The sequence below is a fragment of the Dasypus novemcinctus genome, chromosome Y (genome assembly GCF_030445035.2).
Source record: "Dasypus novemcinctus isolate mDasNov1 chromosome Y, mDasNov1.1.hap2, whole genome shotgun sequence".
Classification (NCBI taxonomy): Eukaryota; Metazoa; Chordata; class Mammalia; order Cingulata; family Dasypodidae; genus Dasypus; species Dasypus novemcinctus.
This window is the reverse complement of record NC_092216.1, coordinates 15,750,267-15,774,702: the sequence shown is the minus strand read 5'-3', so window position 1 is coordinate 15,774,702 and position 24,436 is coordinate 15,750,267. Positions and strand designations below refer to the sequence as shown.

Here is a 24,436-nt window from a genome sequence, read left to right as displayed (position 1 = left end):
GGGCTAATTGCCGCTTTTAACAATAGTGAATATTGCCGCTGTGAACATTGGTGCGAATATTATCGGTTTGTGTCCTCATTTTCAGTTCTTCTGGGTATATACTCAGCAGTGGAATTGATGGGTCATATGTCAGATTTATAGCTAGTTTTCTGAGGAACCATGAAACTGTCCTCCGGAATGGCTGGATTCTTCTGCATTCCCACCAGTAGTGGATGAGTGTTGTTATTCCTCCACATCCTCTCCAACACTTGTAATCCTGTTTTTTGAATAGCAGCCAGTCTAATGGCAGTCAGATGGTATCTCATTGTAGTTTTGATTTGCATTTCCCTAATAGGTAGTGATTTTGAGCATCTTTACATGTTCCTTTTATCCATTTATATTTCTTCTTTCAAGCAGCATCTCTGCACATCTCTTGCCCACTTTTTAAATGGGTTGATTGTCTCTTTATTTTCGAGATACAGGATTTCTTTATAAATATGCAGGATATTTGTCTCCTATCAGATACATGGTCTCCAAATATTTTCTCCCATTATGTAGGCTGTCTTTTCACTTTCTTGACAAACTCCTTTGAGTTGCAAAAGGCTTTAATGTTGAGGAGGTTCCATTTACCTATTTGTTCCTTTGCTGCTCGTGCTTAGGGCATGAAGTTCATGAAGCCATTTCCTATTACAAGGTTCTGTAGATGCTTCCCTACATTGTTTCACCAGGTCTTTATGGTCTTGGCTCTTATATTTAGGTTGCTGATCCATCTTGAGCTGATTTTTTATAAGGTATGAGGTGGTAATCCTCTTTCTTTCTTTCGCATATGGATTTCCAGTTGTCCAAGCACCATTTGTTGAAGAGGCCATTATCTCCCAGTTGAGTGGGGTTGGTGACCTTGTCACATATCAGATGACTTTTATATTTGAGCATCTATGTCAGAACTCTCAATTTGGTTCCATTTGCCACTATGTCTTTCCTTGCGCCAACACCTTGCCAGTTTTGACCAGTGTAGCTTTATAATAGGTATTAAAGTCAGGTTCTGTGATTCCTCCAATTTACTTTTTATTTTTCAATATGTTTTTGGCTATCCGGGGCCTCTTTCCTTTCCTAATAAGTTTCGTAGTTAGTTTTCCTAGTTCATTAAAAAACGCCGTGTTGATTTTCATTGGGATTGCATTAAATCTGTAGATCCATTTGGGCAGAATAGACATCTTAATGATATTTAGTCTTCCTATCCATGAACAGGAAATATTCTCCCATTTATTCAAGTCTTCTTTGATTTCCTTTAACAGTGTTGTTTAGTTTTCTGTGTATAAATCTTTTACATCTTTAGTTAAATATATTCCTACATATTTCTTGTTTCTTTTTTATTTAAACTGTTGTAAATGGTATTTGTTTCTTGAGTTCCTCCTCAGGTTGCTCAGTAGTACCATACGTAAATGCTTTTGATTTTTGCACATTGATCTCATAACCTGCAACTTTACTGAACTAAATTATGAGTTCTAGAATCTTTGTTATAGACTTCTCAGGGCTTTCTATGTGTGGAATCATGTCATCTGCAGCTAGTGAAGTTTTGACTTCTTCCTTCCGAATTTGGATGCTTTTTATATCTAGATTTTGCCTCAGGGCTTGAACAAGTATTAACACAGTGTTAAATAGGAGGGGTGAATGTGGACATCCTTGTCTTGTTCCTGATCTTAGAAGGAAAGATTTTGGGATTTCACCATTGTACATGATGTTAGCTCTGGGTTTTTCACATATACCCTTTATCATGTTCAGAAAGTTTCCTTCTATTCCTGTCTTTTGCAGTATTTTTATCAAGATACGGCACTGTATTTTGTCAAGTGGTTTTTCTGCATTTATAGATTAATGGTTGTGTGATTTTTTTCCCCCTGCAATATGTTTGTGGTTTATTACATTGATTGATTTTCTTATGTTGAACAATCCTTGCTTACTAGGAATGAAACCCACTTGGTCATGGTGTATAATTCGTTTGATGTGTTGTTGAATACTATTAGCAAGTATTTTGTTGACGATTTTCACATCTAAGTTCATAGAGCGATTGGTCTCTAATTTTCCTTTCTTGTGGTGTCTTTGTTTGGCTTTGGCATTGGAGTAATGTTGGCATCATAAAATGAGATAGGCAGTGTTCCTTCTATTTTGATTTTTTTTTAAAGGGTTCACACGAGATGTTGTTACTTCTTTCTGGAATGCTTGGTAGATATCACCTGTGAAGCCATCTGGCCCAGGGCTCTTCTCATTTGGGAGGTTTTTAATGGCCAATTCTATCTCTTTACATTTGATTGGTTTGTTGTGAGCATCAATTTCTACTTTCATCTATGTCGGCTGCTTATGTGTTTCTAGGAATTTGTCCATTTCCTCTAAATTGCCTCTTTTGTTGACATGTAGTTTTTCATGATATCCTCTTATAATAGTCTTTATTTCTGTGGGGTCAGAGTTGATATCCCCTTTCTCATTTTTTCATTTTGTGCATTTGCATCTTCACTTTTTTTTTCCTTAGTCTAAGTAAGGTTTGTCAATTTTATTGATCTTCCCAAAGAACTAGCTCTTGCTTCTGTTTATTTTTGCTAGTGCTTTCTTATTTTTTATTGCATTTAGTTCTGCTCTGATCTTTGCTATTTCTTTCTTTGTTCTTCCTTTGCAGTTAGTTTGTTGTTGTTCTACAGTTCCTCCAAGTGTGAAGTTAGGCCTTCAATTGTAGCTTCCTTCCTTTTTGATGTATGTGTTTATGGCTATGAATTTCCCTGTCACTATAGTTTTTGCCGCATCCCATGAGTTTTGATATATGTTGTGTTGTTATTTTCGTTAGTTTCATGGTAGTTACTGATTTCTTTTGAAATTTCTTCCTTGACTCAGTGTTTATGTGTGTTGCTTCGCTTCTTTATCTTGGTTCCTAATCTGGGTCACCGGACCTGGCAGATTTCCAGCTTCATTCCACCGTGGCCAGAGAAATTATATTGTATGATTTCAGTATTTCTGAATTCATTGAGACTTTCTGTGTGGCCTAGCATGTGGTCTGTCTTGGAAAATGCTCCATGTGCACTTGAGAAGAATGTATATGGTGCTGTATTTGGGTGTAATGTTCTGTAAATGACTATTAGGTCCAGATCCTCTAATATATTGTTCAAAGTTTTTGTTTCTTTATTGATTCTCTGTGGAGATGTTTAACCTAATGATGTATTAGAGTTCTGTACTGTAATTGTAGAGTCGTCTATTCCTCCACTTAGTTTTCCCAGTGTTTACTTACCTCACATATTTGGAGGTGCCCTGATTAGGATTGTTCTTTCTTCTTGAAAGATTGCCTCTTTTACTAATATGTAGTGTCCATCTTTGTCTCTCACAATAGTTTTGCATGTAAAGTCTATTTTGTCCAATATTATTATAGCTACTACTCCTGCCCTTTTTTGGTTATTGTTTGCCTGTAAGATTGTTTTTCAGGCGATCACTTTCAGTATCCTTGTATCCCTGGGTCTAAGGTGAATTTCTTGTAGACAGCATAGAGACGGGTCATTCATATTTCCTTATCCATTCTTCCAATCTGTGTCTCTTGACAGGAGAGTTTAATCCATTAACAATCAATGTTATTACTCTGAAGGAATTTCTTGTATTAGCTATATTTTCTTTGGATTTGTGTATGTCAAATGTTGTTGTTTTTTCTCTTTCTGTCTTTTTAGTTGTTCTTACGCTCTCCTCCAACTCTCTCCTGTTGTTTTTTTTTTTTTTTCCTTTCCTCCTGCAGAAGTCCCGTTAGTATTTCTTGAAGGGCAGGTTTCTTGTTGGCATATTCTCTTAGTTTCTGTTTATCTGTGAATATTTTCAACTCTCTGTCATTTTTGAATGCCTGCTTTGCTGGATAGAGTATTCTGGGCTGGAAATACCTTGACTATGTCAAACCACTGCCTTCTTACCTCCATGGTTTCAGATGTGAAGTCAGCACGAAAGCTTATTGTGTTGTATGTGTTGTATGTGTTGTATGTGTTGTATGTGTTGTATGTGTTGGTTCTCTTTTCTCTTGCTGCCTTCAGTACTTTCTTTTTGTCTGGAGCATTTCATCATTTGACAAGTATGTTTCTCGTGGTTGGCCTGTTGTGATTTATGCCTTTGGGTGGTGTTGTGCTTCCTGGTCATGTTTGTGAAGTTTTCAGCCATTATTTCCTCCAACACCCCTTCTGTCCCCCTTTCCTTCTCTTCTCCTCTGTGATGCCTACAATGTGTGTATTTGTGCATTTTGCATTATCATTCAGGTCCCTAAGTCCCTGCTGGAATTTTTATTTCTATTCACCTATCAGTTCTACTATCTGTTTGATTTCAGAAGTACTGCCTTCGACATCACTAATTCTTTCCTCTGTCTCTTCAAATCTGCTGTTATTTGCTGAGCATGTATTTTTTATTTCTTGGATTGTGCCGTTCATCACTATCATATCCATCATCTTTTTGCATACGTTTGCAATATCTTCTGTATGCTCTCCAAGTGTTTTCTTAACATCCTTAGTCTCTTCCTTCAATTCATTAAATTGGGCCATGCTATTTCTTTTGAGAGTTTTGATTAATTTCTCAATATTCTGCTCCTCTTCCTGATTTTTCGGTTGTTGATTGGGTTGGGCCATGTTTTCCTGTTTATTGGTATGTTCTATAATTTTTTGTTGCTGTCTGGTCATCATTTATCTTGATGGGTTTGTTCAGTTGATTAGCTTCTCCGTCTAGTCTTGGGTTTTATTTAGGTGCCGTTTTTTTCTGTGTGTTAAGTTTTCTCATTGACACTTTGTTCTTTTTATTCTATTTCCTTGTTGCTGTCTAAGTTCCCTTGATGGAAAATATTCATGCCATGAAAAGCAAAAGAGGTTAGGAGCAATAAAAAGTATAATAGTAGTATTGATAGTAAATGTTAGCAGAAGAACCATATAAGATCTAGAAGAATGGATATTAAACTCATGTAAGCTGTGTAGAGTTATAGGAATAAAAAATTGTGGTATCTATAATGAGATGGTAAACTGAATATGCAGAAGAATATAGTATGAATTAAAAAGGCCAGTGTGGTCAGGAGGGAGGGCAAGAGAAAACAAAGGACAATAACATGAAGAGTGAATAAAAGATAGAAAACAGAATAGAGGTGTTAGAAATGCAAAGTCAGAAGAATTGGGAGCTAAACAAAGAGAGTTTGAATATAAGGGAAACAACAGAAGATGGAAGATAGAAAGATGTAAAGGAAAGGGGATAGCGGTGGTAGCCAAAATTAGTGCATACAGAAAAGAAGAAATTGAGGACGAGGAAGAAAAACAAACAAGAAACACCGTTCTGTCGCACCTAATAGACAAAAAGAGGAAACGAGGGGAAAAAAGTAAAGGGTGGTGGTGGGATGAAGCGGAAGGAAAAACAAGAAAACAAACAAACAGAAACAGACAGGGTTCCAGCAAGGAATCCTCTTTGCAGTTGAATAAACTGCTTAGGAGAGGAATCTGTCCTTTCTCCTTTCTCTCTCCCTTACTAGCCTCTCTGCCATGGCAGCAGGGGACCCTTGTGAGAGCTCCCCTTAGAAATTTAGATGGGACCCTGGTAAACCAACTCATGGCAGAAATAATGACTCATCTCTTTAAGAGAGAGCACCCACACCTTGCCAGGAACCCTAAATATGCTACTGGAAGCCTACAAAGCAAGTCCTGCTGTCCCCCTCCCTTAGGTGTGCTGCACAGGACTCGTTAATTTTCTGACTCCACCTTCTCCCAGACGAAGTTTCCTTATTCCAGGGTGTTTAGGTAAATTGGACTTTCTCAGCAGATTCTCTTCTCCTCTCTTCCTAGCCTCTCCCCAAGCCAGCTGGCATGTTCCTTCAAGCTCATAAAAAGGGAGGACCAGACACTTGAACCTGCACTCCTCAAACCCCTCTGCACTCCTCACAAAAACCCTCCCACTCTCGGAGTTTGTTGAAACCGGAGGGCTGGGGGAATGCCAGGATTCAGGGAATGCGGGGTTCCGGAAATGCAGGTTCAGGGATCATGTGTTTGGGGAACACGGGGCACAGGTGTGCCTGCGTGTGACTGGTGGTGTTCAGGGCATGCCTGTGGCCATCAGCCCTAGGGGATGGGTATAGCATTCCCACAGCTTCCAGCTCGAGTGTCAGAATCCCAGGGTTTTACCTTGAGCAAGCACTCCTTTTGTCACACTGTCTCAAGATCGATGTCCAGAAACCTCCTGCTTTGCGGGTTCCTAAAACTGCTCACTCAGGCAGGATTCTGTCCCACCCAGCCGGCTTTTTGCAGGAGGGGTGACGAGGGTGCACTCACTTGGATGCCATTTTGCTCCCACCCTCCTATTTCCTTTTTTTTAAACGCTTAGAGGAAGATTGTTAATATATTACTGTACTGTATTGTCCATAGTTTGCTTCAGTTATATCTTTTTGTGATAGGAACATCTTGTAACATTATTGTACGTTTGTTCCGTGCAAAGAAAACAGTCTTATATATGCGGTATTGCCCAAACTCATATTCCATGTGAGGTTTCCTATACTCTACAGTCCCATGTTAAATTTTTTAGCTTCGTGCATGACTTTAGACGTTCACTATTAACCACTGTCATACCCATATGGTGTTAGCATTGCTACTTATAAACACTGTGATGTGCTTCTGTTAGGCCCCAAAAGTGAGCCTTTGGGGATAGCCAGAGAAATATCTTTAACCCAAGAGTTAGGCAGAACTTCTATTTATTATGTCTGCACACAGGAGCCAAGGTTGGGCTAAAAGTCACTCAGACCAGACTCCCTGTGCTGCACTTTCACTCTTGCTTAAATACTGAAGTTACTACTTAGCATTGGCTCTCATTATGCATTAGCTTTTGTGCACTTGGAAGAACACACATAGCTGGTTATATAATTGCATGGTTAGTCAGGAAATCACTTGCACACACATTGCATGAGCAAAAATGGGGCAGATACTCCACCCTTGGGTGGTAGTTTTACTGTATCAATTAAGCAAGTTGAAGTGAGGACATCAAGGGGCTTCTTCTGCACAGGTCCGTGCAACTGGTTGAAGCTGGTTTTCATACTTCATTGCTGCAACAGGATATCCTTGACACCGAAAGTGGAATTTGGTGCCAAGAGAGGGTTTCATCCCATTACCTTCTAATTTGCATTTAATTCATTCCCCTATTTCCTAGCAACAGGGAGAGAAACAAGATATTTTCAGGTGTTTGGTCCCCCTACATCCATCCAATCCCTACTTCTAGTTTTTGGTGCTATTTTTATCGCAGGGGAAAGGGACAAAGCTTAGAGCATCTATAACTACTTCCTGATGACACTAAGGGCGTTGATCTCTTGGGAAAGTACAGTAAGAAGGTGTCCTGAGGGGGAAAAGTCAGTCTGTTAGAGTTTGCAGTTGCTTTGGAATGAAGCGTGGCATGCGTGGTTCGAGTACGGGTACAAATGCCAAAAGAATCAAGGTAGTAGTTAATGAAGGAAGGAAGCCACTTTGTGAAGCTGGATGTGCCCAAGGAGGAAAACTTATTTCCCCATTATGAGGTTATTGGCTTTGTTTTTTTAGTTTCTTAATGCTCTCACTTCTTTGGAGAGATTAGAGGTTAAATATAAGGGTGTGGCTTACAGTCCTGGTGAATGCCGTGACTCCTGAAAGATAAACAAAGGGATTAATAGGTTTTTTTAGAGTTTTTGTGGTATACGTGTTTCAGGGTCTGCTTTTACAAAAGTCTGTTGAATTTTGTTTAAGTAGGCTTTTCTGGCCACTGCTTTGAAGGGCAGGTTAACTGAAGCATTCCACAGTATAACTGGCCCGGGCATTATTTGGTATTGATTGTGCAGATTTACACATGACCAACCTTGGTTCTATAGTAGAGATTTTGGATGATGTGCAAACAGGTGGGAGGGATGATTAGTATCTTCCCTGAGGGTGGTTCTGTAAGAGAAAGAACAGACTTAGTATCTGGTGGAGGTTTTTATTTCTGAATAGGAAACGCAGTTTCCCAACCAGCTCCACTTCAAAGTTTGCTTCATGCACAAGTGCGGTGTCTGGTTTAGGACCTCCTTTATCTGCCAGATTTGATAAGTGCTAAGGTATTGCGTGGACGTAATGGACCCAGGACTTGATTCCCTGTAACTTAAGAGAAGAATGAGAGATGAATAATACTGTGTAAGTTTCCTCCCATTTAGATGTAAGCTCATTTTCAGGGTGTTTGTTTTTCCAAACTTTTGAAAGAACCTGATCCCAGACTGAGAAGGGCTGGTCAGTGTGCCATCTTAGGCGCTTTTTTGCATATGCAAGATGGTGGCGAGGAGCTCTCCTACTTGCAAGGCCCACTTATGGATGGCTCCCTCTAAGGTTACTGTGGAATTAGGTTATTCCCTTGGGTGGCTCAGGAATGGCCTTCCATACAAAAGCTCGAAAGGACTTAACTCAAACCCTCTTCTAGGGGCCACCCTGCCCCAAAGGAGAGCTAGGTTAAGCGCTTCTGTTCCTTCTAATGGTGCCTCTTGACCAATTCTATATAAGGATTTCTTTAAAGTATAGCTCGTTCTTTATCGCTTTCCTGACAACTCGGGTCTCCCTGCTACATGCAGTTTCCACTTAATTCTGAGACACTGGTTGACACCTTGCACCACAGCTGAAATAAAAGCAGGTTCCTATTCTGAGTTGTTCAGGGCATCCAAACTTCAGGATGATCCCTGGAGGAGGAAATTATTTACCCTGGAAACCTGTTTTGTGCAGAAGGGAAAGCCTTCCACTCATCCTGAAAAGGTGTTTACGAATACTAAAAGATACTTAAATTTCCTTGTGGCTTTATGGTAATGTTTTGGGTGACTCCTCTTCCCCAAGGGTTTAAGATTCCCAGCCAGTGAGGCTGCACAGACCAGCACCAGCAGTTGCCACCATGAGGTGACCTCATTTTCTCAGCTTGTATGGTTTGAGGCATCGGCAGCAACAGATTCTTCCCCTTTGGGCTGGAGGGCTACTGGTCCTTTAATTTGTATTCTCAAGGTTTGCATGGGTCTTGCTATTAGCATTTCAGTTGGAGCAGGGGCTGTAGCCTGAGGTGCTCAATTTAAACAGGTTACGGTTGGAGAGGGCTTTTTAGCTGAATTGTTGTAAAGATCCCTACTGCTTTTTTTTTTTTTCCTTTTTTTTTTTTATTGACTTTGTAATAATATTACATTAAAAATATATATGTGAGGTCCCATTCAACCCCACCCCTCCACCCCCCCTCTCCCCCCCCCCCAACAACACTCATTCCCATCATCATGACACATCCATTGGATTTGGTAAGTACATCTTTGGGCACCTCTGCACCTCATAGACAATGGTTCACATCATGGCCCATACTCTCCTCCATTCCATCCAGTGGGCCCTGTGAGGATTTACAATGTCCGGTGATTACCTCTGAAGCACCATCCAGGGCAGCTCCATGTCCCAAAGACGCCTCCACCTCTCATCTCTTCCTGCCTTTCCCCATACCCATCGTCCACCATGTCCACTTTTCCCAATCCAATGCCACCTCTTCTATGTGGACATTGGATTGGTTGTGTCCATTGCACCTCTATGTCAAGAGGAGGCTCAGATTCCACATGGATGCTGGATGCAATCCTCCCATTTTCAGTTGTAATCACTCTAGGCTCCATGGTGTGGTGGTTGTCCTTCTTCAACTCCATCTTAGCTGAGTGTGGTAAGTCCAATAGATCAGATTGTAGGTGCTGGAGTCTGTTGAGGCTCAGGACCTGGCTATCACATTGTCAGTCCAGAGATTCAAATCCCCTAAATATATCTTAAACCCCAACATTAACTGCACCTCCAGCACATTAGCATGAAAGTCTTATGAAGGGAGATCCCATTTGAGTCCAGATTCATCACACATAAACACCATTTCCAAAGAGGGGCCATCTGCCCTGGTAGTTAACCTCATCGGCCATGACCATAACTCCCATGGGTCTCTTTAGCCCTCAAAGGAACCAATATCTGGGGGTTGTATCTACTGCTTTTTGTCTCCTCCTTTAAAGGCTATTCATCCTTTCTCTAAGATCCCCACCAGTGGGGTTATAAGGCAGATGGGGAGTTTGAACAGTGCTCTGATGTACCGCCGAAATCTGTGTGAGGTGGCCAGGAAGTGGGGTTTCTTGGTTACAGTCAGTTTGGGCTGGCACCCCGATTAGGGCATTACTTTTTCTAGGCTTGCTGGTTACAGGAGTCCTGCTGAGGGAGTGTCTGTGGCAGTGAAAGCATACCTTGCCCCTTCGGAGTGTGGCTGGGGACTGATGTAATCCACTTGCCGTGGTGCTACTGGAGGCTGTGCTCGGCCAGTATGTCCCATCCGGTGAGGTAATTGCTGCAGTCGTTGGAGTGAGCATGACGGGCACTCGTGGGTGATGTCCACGAGCTGCTGGTGAGTAACAGGCAGTTGGAATTGCTGCCACGGGGTCTCGTAGCCATGATGCCTGCTTTTCCTGTGGAGCTACTCTGCTGCTTCTCAGGTTTCAACTCTTGGCAAGGGTATCTGCCTCCCCTTTCCCAGGAGGGGTGTTAGTGGAGTGGGTGGGGACGTGACAATTACCAGTCACCGCTGGCAGGTGTCCCACATGTCCTTGCACACATGTCTGCCACGGCAGCCCATGGTTCCTGTTTCGTTCCCAGTATCTGCAGTCCACCCTTGGATAGGGATGACAGTTCTTTTGCCATCCATAGAGATGACAGACACTTTTGGCTTAAGCCCTCCACTTGCAACAGGTTATGGTATGCTGCACATAGTTGCTACTCTAGGGGGCTGTAATTTGCCCCCCTTCCACATCTGTGACCAAACCCAACAGGTATTTGTTTAGAAAGTTGTCCTTGTCAGAAACCCCACGCAAAGCTAATGTCAGTACTGGCCACATCCAATTCACAGGGAGGTCAGGGTCCATCCGCCTTTACAGCTTGAGCCTGTGCTATTGCTCTCTTTGCTATTTTTTGGTGGTTGTTTGCTTGTTGTTAGAGGAGTAGCAGGGATCGAACCCGGGACCTCGTACATGGGAAGCAGATGTCAACCACTCTGTACTTTTATAGAAAGCAGCTTGCTGGGGCCCCTCCAATCCCATGTACAACCTTTTCTGAAAAACACATACGTATTTGGGCTAAATGAGGAATGAGGGGATTCCAGTACCCTCAATAACCCTCAAAACCATTAATTGTTGCAGAGTTTCAACACATGATATGACTGATGTACAAAAATCTGCTTTGATGAAGTAGACTCTAATTTCTGTATTAACACAAGCACTTATTTAATTCTTTTAGACATTTCAATAGAGCCCCTTTAAGAATTTTTATTTGTTACTCTAATATTACCATACAGAGGTATGAAAATGTACACTGAACAAACAGGAAAACACAAAAGACTTAAGATACACCAACAAAAACATAAAATTTCTAAGATGATGCATAATTCTTACTCCTTTGGTATGGTTGTTTCCAAGCTTTCCATCACTTCACATCTTTGCTTTTTACTGCTTTTATGATCTTTAGCTGGGACCAAAGGGGGCTCATACAGCACAACTTACAAGTCTTTAGTTTCTTTTTCTTTCCACAAGTTAAAGAAGCTTTTGGCATATGGGATTTTGGTCCACTCTTCTAGCGGTTTACAAAGCAAGTTTAATTGCAATATATAGTTAAAATTTAAAGGCCCGTATTTTTGGCCAAATTTCTCTGTCATTTAATTTACACCTAGGCTAAAATTCATTACAAACAATAATAGTAATTATTTGTGCTTCTGTAACCTTGATACTCAAATTTAGACCAATTTCTCAGAATGCAGCCTAGTGGTGAGCACTTGGGTACCAATGCCTCGTTCTGCCGGGTGGCAGAGAGAGAGAGAAAGAGGACAGCCAAAACAAAGGCACAAAAGGCAGTGAGCTCCCCTTTTATGAGCGAGGGAGTGGGACTCCAACCCACAAGCTTTACCACTGCAACCAAACCGTCACTGCCTTACTGAAGGAAAACCAAAGGCTGCCTCGCAGTTAACCAAAGCCAAACAGCAGTTCTCCTCTTTAAGGGAGTTATTGTGTGGTACTCAAACCCACGAGCCTCTCCCAATGTAACCAAACCTCCACTGCCTTCGTGAAAGTAAACCAAATGCAAACTTGTAATCAGCCCAAAGCCTAAGAGAATCGGCAAAACTAAAACCAAATGCTAACTCTTGGTCAGCTAGAAGAAAAAAGTGCCACGCGGGGGTGTCCCCTGCATAGGGGAGCCCCCGCGCACAAGGAGTGCGCCCCGTAAGGAGAGCCGCCCAGTGCAAAAGAAAGTGCAGCCTGCCCAAGAATGGCGCCACACACACACAGAAAGCTGACACAACAAGGTGACGCAACTTAAAGAAACACAGATTCCCGGTGCTGCTGGTAAGGATAGAAGCGGTCACAGAAGAACACACAGTGAATGGACACAGAGAGCAGACAACTGGGGGGGGGGGGGAAGGGGAGAGAAATAAAAAAGTAAAATAAAATCTTAAAAAAAAAAAAGAATTAATGAATAAAGGAATGAACTTGCCTGCCAAGGGAAGCCGGGATTTGGGGATAACCAGAGAAAAAACTTTAACCCTAGAGTTAGGCAGAACTTAAGTTTATTCCATCTGCAGAGGTAAGGATTCAAGGTCAGTCTATAGCGACTCTAATCCTGACTCTGTGTGCTGCGATCTCACTATTGCATAAGTACCTGCATCATTACTTACCATTTGCTTTGCATATGCACTAGCTTTTATGCACATGGAAGAACACACAGAGCTGGTATATAATTGTATGATTAGTATGTTCAGGAAATCACGCTTGCACACACATTGCATGATCCAAAAAGGGGCAGATAACTCCACCCCTGGGTGGGGCTTTTACTGTATTAATTAAACAAGTTGAAGTGAGGACAGCTAGGGGCTTCTGTGCAGGTCCATGCAACTGGTTGAAGTTGGTTTTCATTCATTACTTCAACAGGATGTTCCTGACCACTGACAGTGGAATTTGATGCCATGAGAGGGTTGCCTTTCATTACCTTCTAATTTATACATAATTCATTCCTTGGTATCCTAGCAACAAGGAGAGAAACAAGGTACTTTCAGGTCATCTTACATCCATCGCTTTTACCATTTCTGTTTTTTTCTGAAGACTTATGATCCTTTTTTCTAATTATACATAGATTAAACATTAGCTTTCATACTCTAATCTCATTCTAAATTTTTCAATTTATTGAAATAGATGATCTAATCTATGGTCTATTTTGAGAAATGTTCCATGTGCTCTTGAGAAGATACGGATTCTGTTGCTCTTGGGTGAGGTTTCGTATGTAAATGTGTTACATCTAGCTAGTTTGGAATATCATTCTAGTTTTCTCTTACTTCATCGATTGTCTTATTTTACTGAAATCTCCTATTACTTAGAACTTTCTAATTCTCCGTAAGTTTCACATATTTGGTTTTCTGTTTTTGGTATGTATATCTTTATACTTTTTATGTATTCTTGTTAGATTGACCCTTTTATCTCTACATAATGACCCTGTTTGTCATTTGTAACAGTTTTTGACAGCAAGTCTGTTTTATTGGTTATTAGCTAGATAATCCAGCTCTTGTGGGTACTGTTAACACTTGCATGGTGTATATTTTTTCCATCCTTTCAGTTTTAAGCTATTCATGTCTTTGAATTTAAGGTGGGTCTCTTGTAGAAAACATACAGTCCACTTTCGCTTTTTTTCCCCATTCTTCCTATCTCTGCCATGTGTTTGGAGTTCAGTCCAATTTACATCTAAAGTATCTACTGACAGTGAATGATTTTCTTTCGCTATTTTTCTATGTTCAGTTTGTAGGTCTTGCACCCTTTTGGACCCTCCTCATTATTTCCATTATTGTCTACTTGTGTATTATTTCATTTCAAATCAATTCTCATTTCTCTCTGAATATCTTTTTCAACTATTTTCTTCATGGCTATCACGGGCTTAAAATTTAACATCTTAACTTTGTAATAATCAGACTTAATTTGATACCAACTTATTTTCAGTGATATATACTATACTTTCGCCTCTCTTCCCCACCTTTATCTTGTACTTCGACATAGTATATTTTTGTGCCTTTACGTTCAAGCCATTATGTTATCATGCTTTGTATGCACCTCCATGAAGCAGGAAGTAGAGTTATATAACCAACAAAACAGTACAATGCTATAGTCCTTGTGATTACCTGTTTGGTTACCTTTACTGGAGGTCTTTATTTCTTTCTGCTTGTTTGAGCCATTGATTAGCATCCTTTTTTTCAATCTGAAGAACTTCCTGTAACATTCCTGATAGGGTAGTGCTACTGGTGACAGGTTTCGTCAGCTTTTCTAAAAATCTATTTATGTCTCAATCTAGCCTTCATTTTTTTGAAAGGAAGCCTTGCTTGTCATGGAATTCTTGGTTGACAGGGATTTCTTTCACTTATTTAAATATTTAATGCCACTGCCTTCTTGACTCCATAGTTTCTGATGAGATACTGGCGCTTATTCTAAATGGGATTTGAAGAACTAGTTGCCTATCTCTTCCAGCTTTCAGATCATTCTTGTAGTTCTTATCATTGGGCAATTTATTCACTGTGTGTCTGCAAGTATTTGTCTCTGAATTTTATTTTTTTAGCAGTGCTTTGGAGTTTTCCATGTTCAAGTACTTTACATCCTTGGTTACATTTATTCCTAGATATTTGATTGCTTTAGAGGTTCTTTTAGGTATCTATTGTAAATGGAATATTACTATTGAACTTTTCTATTTTTCATTGTTTATGTAGAGAGACGCAGTACTGATCTTTGCACGTTGACTTTATACCCCACTGCTTTGTTGAATTCATTTATTAGGTCTAGGAACTTCTTTGTGCATTTTTAAGTATTTTCCATATATACAATCATGCCATCTGCAAGTAGGGAAAGCTTTTATTTCTTCCTTTCCAGTTTGGACTCCTATTGTTTCTTTTTCTTTCCTAATTTCTCTGGCAAGAACTTCCAGTACAGTGTTGTATAATAGGGGTGACAGTGGGCATCCTTGTCTCGTTCTTGATCTTAGAGGGAAGGTTTTCTGTCCTTTCCCATTAAATTGAATGTTTCTTGCAGGTTTTTCATATATCCCCTTTATCGTATTGAGGAAATTTCCTTCTTTTCTCTGTGCTCTGAATATTTTCAAGAGGGACCAGTGGATTTTGTCAGATGCCTTTTTGGCATCAATTGACTGTCATGTGGTTTTCTTCATTATGATAATAAGGTATATTATATTAATTGGTCTCCTTATGTTGTATCACCCTTATTTACCCATGATAAATCCCACTTAATCATGGGACATAATTATTTTAATATGTTTTCCATTTGATTTGCAAGTATTTCACTGAGGATGTTTGTCTCTTTAATTGTAAGAGAAATTGGTATATAACTCTCCTTTCTTGTACCTTTAGCTGACTTTGTTGTTAGGATGATCTTGAACTCATAGAATGAGTTAGGTATTGTTCCCTACTCTTTAGTTTATTGAAAGAATTGGTATTCGTTTCTCCTGGAATGTTTGGTTGAATTCATATTCACCGGGGAAGCTATATCATCCTGGACTTTTCTTTATTTGCAGGTTTTGATGACTCATTCAGTCCTTTCACTTTTATTTGTTTATTGAAATCCTTTACTTCTTCTTGTCACTGTATGTTGTTCATGTCTTTGTAGGAATTTATCCATTTCCTATAGGTTGTCAAGATTTTTGTCATAGTTTGTCATAGTATCCCCTTGATCTTTTTAAGTTCTCTGGCGTTAATTGTTATATTGCCCTCTCTCATTTATGATTTTATTTATTGGATTCTTCTTTCTTTAATTTTCTTTGAAGTTACTTACTAAACTTAAATAGCATACATGATCTCTGGTCCTGTATTTCTCCATTTTCCCTGTTTATATTGTTTTTGCCCCACAATTCCTGTTTACAGTTTGTATCTCAATTATTAGGTAATAGGATGTTTTCCTTTTCAATTGCATTCGTATGTGCATAGGAAAGAGACTGTTGTTGTATGTTGAGGATACCTTAACATTGGGTTTTGCATTTACCCTTGTTACATTTTCTGAAGATCTTTACTTCTTGCGAAGAGCCTCTTTCCTGTCTTATTTCAATTTGAAAAACTTCCTTTAGTAATTCTTACAGGGTAGGTCTTTTGTTGGTATACGCAAGTTTCTGTGTATTTGAAATTCTTTTAATATTAATAGCTTAAACTTCCTTTCATTTCTGAAGGACATTTTACTGATTAAAGAATTGTTGGGTAGCAGTTTTTCTCTTCCAGCAAATTCAAGATATAATACCACTGCTTTCTTACTTCCATGGTTTCTGATGAGAAATCTGCTGTCTTAATGCGGATCCTTTGTATGTGATGAGTCACTTTTCTCTTGCCACTTACTGAATTTTCTCTTTATCTTTGTTGTTTGACAATCTGATTAGTATATGTTTTGGAGTAGGTCTATTAGAGTTTATGCTGTTGAGAGCAGAGTTCTTTCTTGAACATGTATATTTATGTCTTTTGTACAAGTTGGTAAATTTTTGACCATTTTTTTCCCTCTAATGTTTTACTTCCCCTTTTCCCTTCTTTCATTTAGAGATAGCCATGATGGACATGGTACTATGCTTCATGCTCTCTGGGAAACCCCAATTTTCTCTCTTTTCTTTCTGCTCTGTGACTTTATGATTTTGATTATCCTTTCTTTTGCCTTTTCAAATTACTGCAGTAATGCATCTAGTATATTTTTGATCTCCATTACTGTGCCTTTTGTCCCCATATTCTCCATTATGTTTCTTTTTAGTCTTTCAAATTCTTCTTTATGCTCATGTATTGTCTTAATATCCTTTAGGTCTTTATTCAACATTAGTTTTTTTCTATCCATGTAGTCCTTCATCTCCACGAATTGATTTAGGATAAAAATTTGAACTTTTAAAATCAGTTGTCCCAACTTCTTGAGTGTTCTCTGAAGTTTTAATTTGTTTCCTTGAGTTAGCCGTAACTTCCTCTTAGTTTGGCTTTAATTTTGCAGTTTTGTGGGCACATTTTTGTTTTGATGTGGTAACTCTGAGGTTCAGTTTCTCCCTCTGGCCTAGGATTTTTGTTGTTGTTGTTGACTGGCTTTATGCTGAAGGTCTCTTTGATGCTTGCTCCAATTTACTCTGGACCTTTAGAGCAGTCCGTGTTTAAATGTTCAGATTTTCTAAACTCTTCTTGACATTATTTTTGCCTTGGATATGTGGTACTTTTTTGGCTTCAATTGTTTCACCTGCAGTAGAAATCTTCCTTTCTTCCTCTTCTTCTCCAGTAATCTCGATCTTTTCTGTTTTGTATGTGTACAGAATTTTCTTCACATTCCTTAATGATTTGTTTAAATTCTCTCCTCACTCAGAGTCCCCCTTTTATTATAGTTTTAAGATGTGGACTCTTTCCTGTCTTTAAGCAGTTCTGTTCCCCTCTCAGTTTTTTCCCCAGGGAGACCTTTCTCCCTCCAGTGTTTTCCCTGTTGGAGTATCTCAGGAGCCAGGTAGGGTCAATTTAGAAAGGTCTGTTTTGTTTTTAGGTGGCCCAGCATTTTGAAGACTGGGTTGAATTTGTTTACTTTTTCAACAGTCCTGTAGGTGCACTTAAAAAAAAAAATGTATTGAAGTATATTTTTCATGCATAAATGTACATAAACAATAATTGTGTAGTAAAAGTTATGAACTTATGAAACAAATATGCATATCACCATACAGGGCCCCCATGTATCACCACACCACTAACACCTTGCATTGCTGTGAAACATTTGTTACAATCTATGAAAGAGTAAACTACAAAATATTACAACTAACCATAGTCCATATCTTACAGCTCTGGGTTTACTTTTGAAAGCAGTAATCTTCAGGTGCTTGAGCTCTGCCCTGGGTCTCTCCAGACTTGGATCCCTGTTCCTCAATATATGTGGGTTTCTAACTTGATGCTCTGAGTGGCCCTCTGATCTGCTTCCTCGGCAGGAGGCACCCAGGCCTTGCTGCCTCTGTGTGACTGTCAAGATTTTCAGGACTAAGAGATAGGTAGGAATCGGAACTAGTGGATTGGACACACGTTTTTTGCCTTGTTTGACTTAGTGTCCTTTTCTTCGATTCAGTATTTGTCGAGTATCATACTCAAGAGGTACAAGCAAGTTAGAATTGCCCCTTTTGTAGTTGATTTGAGGGAAAGTAGAGACTTTTCCAGGGATATCCTATGTTGCATTGTTGATGATAGCCCACAATGCAGTCTTAATTATAAAGGCTTAGCTCAGCCAGCTGTCCCCTTCATTTTCTTGAACATTGTGGGGATCATTATTTTAAAGTCTTTTCCAAGTAAATTAAAAGTCTTCTCTTCTTCATTGATGGTTTCTATATTTTTATCTTGTTCATTTTGATGGGTCATCCTTTCCTGTTTCTTTGTCTAGCATTTTTAAATATACTTTTTTATTTTTTAAAAAAGATACTTAGATTACATAAGTGTTACATGAAAAATATAGGGGAATTCTACATGCTCCCACTCCCTACCCCTTCCACACTTTTCCACATTAACAAAATCCTTTGTTAGTGTGGTACTTTATTACAGTTGGTGAACACCTATTGGAGCATTCCTGCTAAGTATGGGTTATAGTTTACATTGTAGTTTACAATCTCTCCCACACAATTTTGTAAATTACGACAAGGTATATAACAGCTTTTATCTGTCATGACAATGCTCAAGTCCTGAATATGTCCCCTTGTTATACCTAATTTTCCCTATCTCTGTCCTTAGAACCTCCAGTGGCCATTGTCTTCACATCAATGATAAAAGTTCTTCCATTGCTAGAATCATAATAAGTGTATAATAGAATATCATTGTTCTAGTCCATTGTTCATTCCCCAATCCTGAAGATCCTGGGAGGCTTATGCCCATTCAACCTCTACTTGAGAGGGAACTTAAATTCCATGGGCCAGATGGATGGGACTGTCTTTCTTACAGTTGCAAATTGTCTCTGTTCATTGGGATGTGCATTGTCCATCATCATCTCTTTGTTAGTTGTCCTGGGCGAGTCCAGTGAACTGGAGAGTAGGTGTTGAAACTCTGTTGAGATTCAGGGCCTGCTGTCACATGGACAGCTCAGAGATACAAGTCTCTTGGCCATGTCCCCATCAAGTATAGTACTAACTATAGTTTCAAGTAGAAGGTGCAGAAGAGCCATATGTAGGGAAACCACAGCTGAGCCAACACTCTTACACTGGGGACATAAATTCCACTGGCAGGGCACCACACTCCTGAACTGTGTGCCCTGCCTTTAGTGTCTGGATTTCTCCAGTGCCCTGAGGAACCCGGCTATTTGAGGCAATATTTACTTTGGCAGTCAGTGAGATCCTCCTAAGACATACATAAGTGTAACCTCTAGAATGACCTCTCTGAAGTCTCTTAGCCATAAAAACTCATTTGTCTTTACCCTTTCCACCTTCTGGACAGGGTTTATTTCCAGTTGCATTGCCATTTGGTGCTTGGTAGCAATCCCTCAGTGCCAGGAAGGCTAAATCCCAGGAGTTATGTCCCATGCTGGTGGGAAGGTAATGCATTTATATGCCGAATTTGGCTTAGAGAGAGGCCATATTTGAGCAACAAGGAGCCTCTCAAGAGGTAACTATTAGGCACACTATAATTCTAACCTAAGTTCCAATTTCAAAAGTAAAGATTCATAGGTACACTCATCAATAACAAGGGCCTATTAATGGACCATCCTCCTTCACTATTCATTGCCCCTGTACTTGGGGGATTCTTACTCTCCTTTGGAGAATGTTGGCAATTCAATATTCTTTGGTTATTGTGTGGATCTCTACCCACCATGACAATGCCCCATGAATACGTGGAACGCATTCATATGCCTTAGAGATATGCCCCAACTGAACCCCCTCCAATTCCTCCCCTATCACTGTCACCCCACAGCTGTGATCCTCCCCTGCCATTGTTGTGACCTTTCTGCAACCCAAAAAAAAAACTTCTTCAAAATTGAAGCCAACAAAATAACTCAATAGTTAATTTTAAAAATCGAAATAATGGTTTCGTAACCATTTCATAACCAGAAAGTAACAAAAAAAGAATCAAATTTTTTAAAAGTTGAAATAATATAAACATTAAAGTACAAAATTAAATTTTTAACACTGTGTCTTTCATCACTGTATAATTTTTTGTCTTGTAAGTACAATGACATTTTATTCCATTTATTCCCCCAGTGTCTCATCTTTTTCATTTTGTCTTCAAAGAAGCTTTAGGTTACAGAAAAGTCAGGTACGGAATATAGGGGATTCCCACATACCCAACGTCCTCCCCCTTTTCCTCTTTCCCCTATTAATACCATTTTATGTGTGGATGGTACCTTTTTTAAAATTGGTGTACAACTATTGAAACAAAGTTCTTAACCATGGCCGATGCTTTACATTATGGTTTAGATTTTGCATCATAGAATTTTACAAATTTTGAGGTAATATAGCATGGTCTGTATCCATCAGAGCAAGACCATGTAGAACACTTCCACTGCCTCAAAATGCTCCAGGCTCCATCTGTTCAATTCCTCCCTCTCCCTTCCCTCAAGACCACAGCAACCACTGGGCTTTACTTCTTGAAGGACAGAATTCATAGCTACTTCATACCACGTTGAGGGCTTGTCTTACTGGCCTGTCCTCCCCGATTAGGCATTGCCGAGACTCCCACCCCTCTCTTTGAGAACATAGCAGGACTCCCTAGCATGGGAGTCTAACACCTTCCTGCTCATTATATGAGACTCCACCCACTGATATAACACACAGTGACAAGATGAACACTGAGAAACTTCCTAGAAGCTGGCCCAGGTGTTCCGTGTCCTGCATGCTACCCACATCCCTTGCCATAATTGACAGATGAACATTACCAAAGGTTGTAGTTTCAACCATGTACCTGCAAATGACCAGAGTTCATCTGCTCTCTCCCCCAACCCCCTCCCCACTTCCATGACTGCTCCAACCCACGCCCTCACAGACTGGTCTGTGAGCATCACTGCACCACTGTTGTGTCCCTGCACTGCACAAGGACACCTTCCACCTGATCATAGGTTTTGCCCATATGGGCATTGACTCACAACCTCCTTCTCCCTTTCTCCCTCCTGTAAATCTGTCTTCAAGACTCTGGTTCTCTGAGTCTGCAAAATTTGCTTGATTCGTATCAGTGAGGTCATATAATATTTGTCCTTCAGTGCTTGGCTTGCTTCCCTCACCATGAAGTCCTCAAGATTCATCCATGTTATCCCATGTGTTAATATTGCATTCCTTCTTACGGCTGAGTAATATTCTATATTTTAATACTTTAAAATGCTGTTAGTGATTAAAGTGGGTCTTTCTGCCTGGTGCACTCAGATGCCCAATTCCTGAAACACTGTGGTTTCAAAGGAAGAGAGAGATTATTACTAAGCATGAAGCAGGAGATCAGATGGCCTATTGGCCTAAAATCTATTTCCCATAACTGCAGTGTTTCTCATAGTTTTATAGTATCCAAAACAGGCAGGTTTTTGCTAATGAGTTTAGTGGCTCAAGATGATGACGTTAGAGATGATCTAAATATTGAGCATGCGCACACTGATTACATGCCTAGTCACATAATGTATGTGAGAAAATGATAGCTTTAATATGATGGTGGGCATGGCATGGTTTTTGGTATTAAAGTGAGGTCTGCATCTCTCACAAGACAAAGTTTGTCAGTTCAGTTCAATTTTGGTTAGACCTAAGTTCATGTGGTAAGATAGTTTAAGAATTGGTGTGTTTGTTTTGGGCTGACTCAAGTTTCTTCATTAATAAACATTAAGAGGCTGTCTAGTGATAATAAGACTTCCAAGCTGTAAATTAATTAGGATAAGGATGTATAGGCAGAGCCAATCATAAGATAAAGCTTATATAGTTTTGCCATCATTATCAAAGATAATGGCATCTGGATTCTAGTTCAGCAAGTTTCCATGATTTTAGGTATTTTCTTTGGGCTATTCTCTGCTATATTAGGAAACAGAAAGGCATATATGATTTAGTAATTATAATCTTTTGTTAATTCTTAATTCTCTTTTAAAAGTATTAACTCTGGCATTTTGTCCCTGGGTTGTCCCTTAAGTTTGTACCCTGCTAGTGATATGACAGAGATTTTCTTGACCCTCTGGAGTTAATGAAAACAAATCAAGGCAAAAAGTACCTTTTATTTCTCTTTGCATATTTGCTGCACTTTGGCGGGCTTTCTGCTTCACAGCTCAGGCCTCCTATCAAGTAGATAGATCTGCCTGCAGCAAATGGGAAGGAAGTGCTGAGCCTCTTTATCTTATTTGAGTCTGCATGGAGCCAGAGCCAGCTAGTCTCCTTCTCTTGCACTTGTGCTTGCTAGAGATTCCCTGTTCGTATTTGAGTGAGAGTGAGTACCCCCTCTGCTCCCTGTGAAATAGACCGCTTTCTCTTCTTGTGTACTATTGAGTGACTTAATTCTAGCCCGTTCTTTACCCCTAAATGTATCTCAGACCCTCATAGTTGTTTCAAAGGGGCTTCTACCCTAGGACCATCTCTGGTTAAGAGAGCTGGAGACACATGCCCCCACTCAATTTCTTAGACTTCCAGATTGGCAGACACTATACATGCACCCTTGTATGCTCACCAAGGCCACTCTGACTCTGCTCTTTGACGCCTAGCCAGGAGCTCAGAATGGAAGCACAAACGGGCTCCGTCCTGGTTTGTAAAGGTTATAGGAGAGGGCCAGCACTGCAGCCGGAGGAGCTTCTTCGGTTTTTGAGGCTGTTTCCTTATTTAGCACCTGCCTGGGTTAATTCAGTGCTTTTATGTGTTATCCATAGCTTTGAGAAAGATTCCTGTCTTTAAGATTTCTCTGCCATCTTTGCCCCAGAAGGCCTGGTACAATGGCCACCTTCAGAGAGTGATTTGAAATAGAGATCTGGGATCAGATCATATGTCCCCAGAGTTTGGAGGACTAGTTTTTTATGTTCTACCCTGGCATCTAGCCTGGAGCTAGAGTTCTTGTCCCCACTGTTCTGACTATGAGGCTGGGGGCTGAGGGACAGCAGCTGCTGCAGGGAGTGTTAAACTCACTGTTCTTTATTGCAGATTACCAGTCTCTTTGTCTTATTCCTCTCTGGATTCTGCACAGTGTTGCCCTTAGACCCTGGAGTTGCAAAGTGGTTGATTCAGACAGTTCCTGCCAATTTAATAGTTGTTCTGGTGTTTGGAAGATCTGGTTCCTAGATCTTCCCTAACTCTGCCGTCTTCCTACAAACTGCCAGAGCCTTTCGTTTAGAAGAGAGAATTTATAAGGCTTGCCATTAAGATCCTTCGATGGCCTATTGTCTGGCCACGACCAACAATTGAATTAGCTCAGTTAAGTCCCTTTGTACTTAATAATTCATCATTTAAAATATTAACACCCAGCAACTGTTTGTTCTTAAGGATACCAGACGCTGGCTAAGGGCTTTTGTAGGATTAGCTAATTGCTTCCTTTTAACAAGCATATATATATGCTCTATAAATCTCCTGGTTGGGAGGAAGATAATGGAATGGTGGAAAAGCTTGAAGAGAACTTGTCCCGAGTCAGGCTCCTGGTACGTTTTCCAGGCTGCTGATTTTTACACTTTCCTGATCCCAACTCTGAGTTTTTCCCACATGCACTGTCCCCTTCACCAAACCCAGAAATCCGCTGCCCTCATGTGCCACACTGACTTCTCCAGAAAGAATTTATGACTTTGCCATCAGGCATCATCAAGCTATGGGGAGCTCACCTTTATGAGGTTCATTTTGCCATCATCTAATGACTTCCTCCTCATTCTCACCACAGGATGTGGTCTTATACTGCCTGGAGAACAAGCTTTGTGATGTGAATCATCGAGACAATGCAGGTTACTGTGCCTTGCATGAAGCTTGTGCAGGGAAACGGCTCAAAATAGTGAAGCACCTCCTTGAATATGGCGCAGACGTCAACTGCAGCGCCCAGGATGGAACCAGGTCAGTGGAGTGTCCTGCTAAGTTCTCAGGGTATGCAAGAAACCCCAGAGGGACAGACTGGGATGGACATGGGAGTTTATTAGTGGCAAAACATAATTGTTGGATAACCTTCATACTACTTATTTCAAAAAATTTTCATCACTCCAAACCAAAACTCACTCTCATTAAGCAACAATTCCCTTTCCCCTGGGCCCAGTGAGCCCCTATTCTGCATTTTTCTCTGTGAATTTGCTTATTCCAAGTATATGGATGAGAAAGCAGTCAATGTCCTTTTGTGCCGGCTTATTTCATTCTATACGATGATTTCAAGATTCGTTCATACCTGGGTTGTTTCCCATTTTTTGTTATTGTGAATAATACTCCTATGATTGTTGGTATGCGCATATATGTTTAAGTTTCTGATTTGAGTTTTTTGGGTATATGTTAGTTGTAAG

The 24,436-nt window shown here is 40.1% G+C and overlaps 1 protein-coding gene across 1 annotated transcript in view; it reads left to right on the top strand.

The window, feature by feature from the left end:
- The window catches only part of LOC139438262 (BCL-6 corepressor-like), a 161,907-nt gene that overhangs the window by 55,163 nt on the left and 82,308 nt on the right, over nucleotides 1-24,436 (top strand). The window contains 1 exon segment of the mRNA XM_071213401.1: nucleotides 23,836-24,002. Coding sequence (XP_071069502.1) covers nucleotides 23,836-24,002 — 167 coding nt within the window.